Raw genomic sequence first — 6,770 nt, 5'->3', positions numbered from 1 at the left:
AGAAAACACTCCTCTATCTTTTAAGACTAAAGAGAACTTTCTAGCGTTCGTAGTTTTCAAGTAGTACTACGTTTTCTCTCAAAATCGACCGTTTTTACAAAATCTCGTATTTCTCGAAAACTAAGGGTGATGGAGCAATCGCACTTTTGGTTTCGTATTTAGGACGAGGAACCCTATAAGAATCACCTAGTGGATATCGCGGAACAAAAATCGTGTTAGACAGTGTAATTAGTCTCACTACTTGTCCACTCAATTTCCTTCACAACTGAAACTTTTTTCTCATCTTATTTCTATTTATTATATGCAAGACAACACAAATTATACAAACATGAAACAAAAAAGAACAACAAAAATCTAATGATAACAGAATAGAAAGTAATGAGTATGTTATAAGCACGAAAATTGACGAGTTCACCCTCGGAGGTTTGCGAGTTTCAAATTCAAAAGCACCGGTCTGCATACACCATTATTTCGATGCTACGAAAATTCAGATACTTATGATCACTGCACAGAATATTTGAATACTGAATCGTTAAGTATCTAAATAGTGAACGAATTATTTGTATACATATACAGGATGTGTCAAGAACGTTGGAGGTCCTTGAAAGAGGTGGTTCGGAGGGTGATTTGAAACAACTTTTGCCTTTGGGAAAATGTTGTCCGAGGCTTCTTTATGGAGATATTAACAGAAAACCCCGACCAATCGCAGTGCGAGTATGCCGGTGGAACGTTGGCTATGCGATAGGCGGCCACAGTAGCATAAGCTACCCATTAGACAGCCACAGTAGCATAGGCTACGCAGTAGACAGTCACAATAGTGTATGCTACGCTTTGACAGCCGCAGTAGCATAGCCGTGGATCTAGGTAAAACTAAGATAGTGGAGTAGGTAAAACAAAGAGCGCAGACGGTTTGGAACACTAATTTCAAATCGGTTGCGCTCGTGTGCGTTCGTCCTACGAAAAAGTTGTTTCAAATCACCCCCCGAACCACCCCTTTCAAGGACCTCCAACACTTTTGACACACCCTGTATTTATTCCAGCTCACGTTTTCGCATAGATATGCAAGATACACAAGGCGTATCGTTGAAATTGGAATGGTTGAATATCTCCTAAAGGGATGAAGCTGTCAAAAATATGTTTGTTACAAAAATGATTTGTAATATAAAGGGTTTTTCTCAACATGTGCATGTGTATGTGTAATAATTATACCATCTTCTTATGTACAAATAATTTTTTTAGCATTTCTTATATGTAATGGTAAATATACTGCTTCTAATTTATCGTCTAAGATCTATTCGATATCAAATTTCAAAGAGTCAAGAATCAATATCACTCCTATCGTTCGCACGCTTCGAGTTTTCAGGAGGGACGTGTAATTTATAATTTAAAAAATTAGATTTACCTCATGTTATACGAGGCGACGGCTGTCGCGAGGTCGGATGCTGCGAGCGCTGATAAAGATCCATCGAAATCAGCGGCAAGATGTTCTGCCAGTTCCTCCACTTGTGTCGACCAACCTTGCCCGGAACCATTGCTTCCGACAGACCCTGTGAAAGCAAGGAACGTCAAGTTGCTACAGTAGTAACAGTAGAAGTACCAACAGTAGTAGTCATTTAGTATTTCTTATATGTAATGGTAAATATACTGCTTCTAATTTATCGTCCAAGATCTATTTGATATCAAATCTCAAAAAGTTAAGAATCAATATCACTCCTAAAGGGATGAAGCTGTCAAAAAAATGTTTGTTACAGAAATGATTTGTAATATACAGGGTTTTTCTTAACATGTGCAGGTGTATGTATAATAATTATACCATCTTCTTGCGTAATAATTTGAAATGAAACCTTTCAATGCTAGACCCTGTATTATAATAAATAATCTTATACAATAGGTAGCATAAATTTGTGTAAACAAATATTGAATTTAACCGTTCCGCTTTGAACGAAATACCCTGTATAATAACACACAGTAATATACAACAACAAAATAAATAATCTAGAAATGATTCCACAGAGACTAGAAATTCCCCTAGAGTCAATAAATGAAAGTTTTGAAAAGCGTACTACTCTTCGAATCACAACAATATTTCGCACATTGAAACGCACTGTACATTGCACGATGTTTCCGTCGTTGGTATAAGTGACTCGTCGCTTTATCACGGTTTGAGAAACATTTTGCGCAATCTCTCCTATCCCTAGCACTCGACAGAGGAGAATTTCGCAATACCACGACCAATCAAGACTAGGACTCTATTTTTACCAATTCTATATTGTACCAGCTTGCGCGTTGGCATAATTAATGCAAAATTGATGATGCATGACCCCGATCCTAGACTTGGAGTCCTGGAGGGTCGTGACTGTGTTTCGTCGTCGACACTTGGATGTTATCGCCGAGTAACGTCGGCTCTGTAGCAAGGGTAGCCTGGAGCTGTCTCTCTCGCACCACTTCATTCTACGTTCTCCCGAAAGCAAACCGAAGGTGCTCTCACCGCTCGAAGGAACACCGCACCCGACACAGAATTTCTCTCGCACCAAAAACTACCGTCGTCTTCCGTCTTCTCTGTCTTTGCGCGAACGTAATGTGCGATACGCCGTCTACTCGAGAGTTATCGGTTTCAGCCGACCACGTGGTCGAAAAGGCGTCGAACGTAGCGAGTCGGGTACGACGCTTTTCACCAATCAGTTTCGAAGGGATCGTCGAAGTAGAATCAGCTGTCGTATTTCAAAAGGAAGGAAAGAAGTCTCGAATTAAAGGATCGTAACTATAGTCCAGACACTGAAAGGAAGCGATTTTTCCACGATTTATTTTTTTTCTTTTCTTTTCTTTTTTTTTTTTTTTGAGAGAAGAAGGTTCCACTTATTTTATTTGATTTGTAAAAATTGAACGGAGTAGGTCTTTGAGAATACTGTTGTATTTTTATTTTACGGAAATATTAATTTGTCGAAATGCTGTGGTCGATTTTTGAGACCATATTTGAAAAAAGTGTTGCTGTGATCGAGATATCTCTGGACTGGATTCTCCGAGATAAAAAAACAACGAAGATTTAGTTAATATAAGGTATAACATTGAGGTGTCGTTAATCGAATTCTTAAATAATTTTTAAGAAAAATTCGAACGTGTCTTTGAATTACGATATACATTTATTAAATTACATAGTTGAATTACTGGTAGTAGTTAAGTAATTGCAATTATTTCGGGAATATTGTTTATGCGCAATAAAAAGGACTTTGCAAGTATGCAAGTCGCCTCCAATTACTTTCTGAGCAGTTACAAGTAATTATTAAATTAAAAAGTATTGGGTTGTCCAGAAATTTCGTGGCAATTTTTAAGAAAATTTCAAATGTGTCTTTGAATTACGATAGATACTTATTAAATTACATAATTGAATTACTGGTAGTTGTTAAGTAATTACAATTATTTCGAGAATATTTGTGGGATCAGCATAAAGTTCGTTTTGAATAGAATCAATATTATGTACTTAATGAAAATACAAAAACTGGAAAATCGATTTTTTTTTAATTCTGAATAGTTATAATCCTTTATAAGAGGAATGCGATTAAGAAGAATGTGTCTTTGAATTACAATATACATTTATTAAATTGCTAGGTTCGAGTAAACTGTGATCAAGTCGTCGCAATTGTCAATACGCAAATATCCATCCGTGAGTTTTTCTTTGCAAACGGATGCGTTGCCAAGCAGAAAGTTGTCTTGAGAAAGGTTCAAGATCCTCCGAGGAATCCGAGGTTTGCCAAGTGATAAAGGAATGTGTCCTCTCATTTATGAACGTGTGAAAAAAATTGTTGTGAACCTTGAAGTACCAGTGTTTGATATTGTACGAGTTCTATGATGCAATTGCAAAGAACCTAATGTAAAATGTTGTTATAGAAATTGAAACGAGTCGAATGTTTGGAAACATCGCGCCTACGACTGTGAGTCTGGGGTCGCTTGGGCACGACCTTTTGTGCGATATATCTACTCTTGGAGTTACAAGATAATGACGACATCGCTGCAGTTCAATGATACAAACTTGATTCAATTCTCAGTTCAATTCTCTAAACATCCGATGGACACTGGGCGGAGTACTTTGGACGAGATTCAATTTTCGTGAGTGAATCATTATGAAATATAGTTGGGAGAACAAAGAGTCTGTGTGGATAAAAAACAAAGAGCCACAGATCTAGATCATTTTTGGTTACAGCATGTTCAAACAAGGAATTAAACTTACGTGGGAAGATGATGCTAATAAAAGTGGTGGGAGGTGGCTCATGAATTTAGAATTTAGAATTTAGATAGCAAAGAGTCTATGTCTCGGTTTGTTTTTTATGCGTGCAAAAATAAGTTGGAAGCGAATGTTTGATTTTTCTCGACAAAATCTATAGAAGTACGTAAAAGAAACTTAAAATTGTAGGTCCGCCAAAGTAAAGTGCAGGCACGGTAAACTGCCACTTTTAACTGTTCATAACTTCTGAACCAGTGGAATCCTCATCTTAAACCAATCATTTCCGCATTTTTTTCTCGATACAATCTATAGGATTACGTAAAAGAAACTCGAAAATTTTCGGTCCACCAAAGTAAAGTGCAGCCACGATTAACTGTCACTTTAAACTGTTCATAACTTTTGAACCAGTGGATTCCTCATCTTAAAGCTAGCATTTCTGCATTTTCTCTCGATACAATCTATAGAATTACGTAAATGAAACATGAAAACTTTAGGTCCGACAAAGTAAAGTGCAGCCACGATTAACTGCCACTTTTAACTGTTCATAATTTTTGAACCAGTGGATTCCTCATCTTAAAGCTAGCATTTCCGCACTTTTTTCTCGATACAATCTATAGGATTACGTAAAAGAAACTCGAAAATTTTAGGTTCACCAAAGTAAAGTGCAGCCACGGTAAACTGCCACTTTTAACTGTTCATAACTTCTGAACCAGTGGATTCCTCATCTTAAAGCTAGCATTTCTGCATTTTCTCTCGATACAATCTATAGAATTACGTAAATGAAACATGAAAACTTTAGGTCCGACAAAGTAAAGTGCAGCTACGATTAACTGCCACTTTTAACTGTTCATAACTTTTGAACAAGTGGATTCCTCATCTTGAAGCTAGCATTTCTGCATTTTCTCTCGATGCAATCTATAGAATTACGTAAATGAAACTTAAAAATTTTAGGTCTGCCAAAGTAAAGTGCAACTCTATATTGAATACTTATTACTTGGTTTAATTTTGAATGAACTATTACTTGTCAGAAACTAAACATATTTTGCAGTTAGATCATTTAGGAGGCACTCTGTTATCGATGAATATTATGAATGAATACTAACCGTTCCTTCTAGCATGCTTCTTTTCAAGCTCTGTGACTTGCTGCAACGGCTCTCCAGCCCTACGTTTCAGGCTGCTCGGCTGGCAACTGGCGGAATGGTCGGTGGATGAGCTCAGATGTTGGGGCGATCCGCTGTTCGAACGTATTTGGACACCGTTCTCGGGAGAATTTTGCGGCGAGTTGTACTTGTCCTGCCAGAAAGAATTTTGCTGACTGTGATATCCCATTGACGCCTATAAAACGTTTGATCACCGTCAGTTCACGGGGACGATTCGCGCAAAATTCGACGAATGGATCCATGATAAGCTGTTCATGCTCCTGTCACGATATCGACGTAATCGTCGCAAGCAATCGAGTTTGGCACGCATCCACCGAGAAAACAGCGATACACATACTTCGCAGAATGTACTCGATCGGGAAATCCAACAAATGTATCGTATACGAAGTTCGCTACGGACTTTTTATGAAATTCACGCAAGATTGTTTTCCATTCCATGTACAGGGTGTCCCAGTCTAAGTGATACAGAGCTCCAACTCCAAAACTATCGGCTGGATGCAAAATTTCAAATGCGGAAATTGCATGGTGTAAAAAATGTGTAATAAAGTGGTAAAAAATGGAAGTAGATCAAATATCTTTTAAAGCTTTTAAGAGGCAACGAAGGCCTATCATATGCAAGAAGATTCAATCCGATTGGTCAATTCGTTTCGGAATAAGAAGCAATACAAAATTTTTCGGTTTTTCGCAAAAAAAAGACAGGTAAAAAAATAAGAAATCCCAAAATTTGTTGATAATGAGACCACCCCGGAGACATGCCGTACAAGATGTAACAGGTTTCATTCCGATTGCTCAAGCCGTCTGAACGTAATCGAGTAACATACATAATAATAATAATAATAATAATAATAATAAAAAACATGTCGAATTGAGTAACCTCCTCATTTCGAAGTCGGTTTATCAAGTTTGTTATTTAACGAGATATGATGGGCAAGTTTCGTTTTCAAATGGAACTATCCCAGAATATCGGGATTCTTTCCATTTTCCTTCCTTGGGTCTAGAATCCTATGTGAGATATACATAGGATTCTAGACCCAAGAATCCGTGTCGATTTCAAGAACCGCATGATTCCGAGTTTTTTGATTGAAAATGAGCAAACTTTGAAGCGTTCTATCTTGAAAACTAATAAAAAATCAGGTAAATACATTAAAGCTTAATGAATTTGTCTCGAAAAATACTATCGCATGGTATACAAAAAAATATATACAGTGGGTGTAGAATTCGTACACCGATCAATTTACCAGTATTTTTGTGTGGAATTGTAGTTTATTAACTTCTTTTTTTATAATCGATGATGTTTTACATACTCTCGGAAGTCTCTAAGATAGATATAGTCCAAACAACATTTACTAGTTGATATAATTTGTGAAATTAACAAGAAAATGCGAAAAGTG

At 37.0% G+C, this 6,770-nt stretch overlaps 1 protein-coding gene across 1 annotated transcript; it reads right to left on the bottom strand.

Annotated features, from left to right (window-relative positions):
- Positions 1-1,383: 1,383 nt before the first annotated feature.
- On the bottom strand, positions 1,384-6,196 carry LOC128896571 (uncharacterized). Its single transcript, XM_054159938.1, has 2 exons — positions 5,323-6,196; positions 1,384-1,547 (listed from the first exon to the last, which is right to left on the bottom strand). The coding sequence occupies exons 1-2, from the start codon at positions 5,546-5,548 to the stop codon at positions 1,399-1,401; spliced, it is 375 nt and encodes a 124-aa protein (XP_054015913.1). The 5' UTR covers positions 5,549-6,196; the 3' UTR covers positions 1,384-1,398.
- Positions 6,197-6,770: the final 574 nt, after the last annotated feature.

This window comes from Hylaeus anthracinus, unplaced genomic scaffold (assembly GCF_026225885.1).
Source record: "Hylaeus anthracinus isolate JK02 unplaced genomic scaffold, UHH_iyHylAnth1.0_haploid 11557, whole genome shotgun sequence".
Classification (NCBI taxonomy): Eukaryota; Metazoa; Arthropoda; class Insecta; order Hymenoptera; family Colletidae; genus Hylaeus; species Hylaeus anthracinus.
The sequence above is the reverse complement of the archived record's forward strand: the minus strand, read 5'-3'. Positions and strand labels throughout refer to the sequence as shown.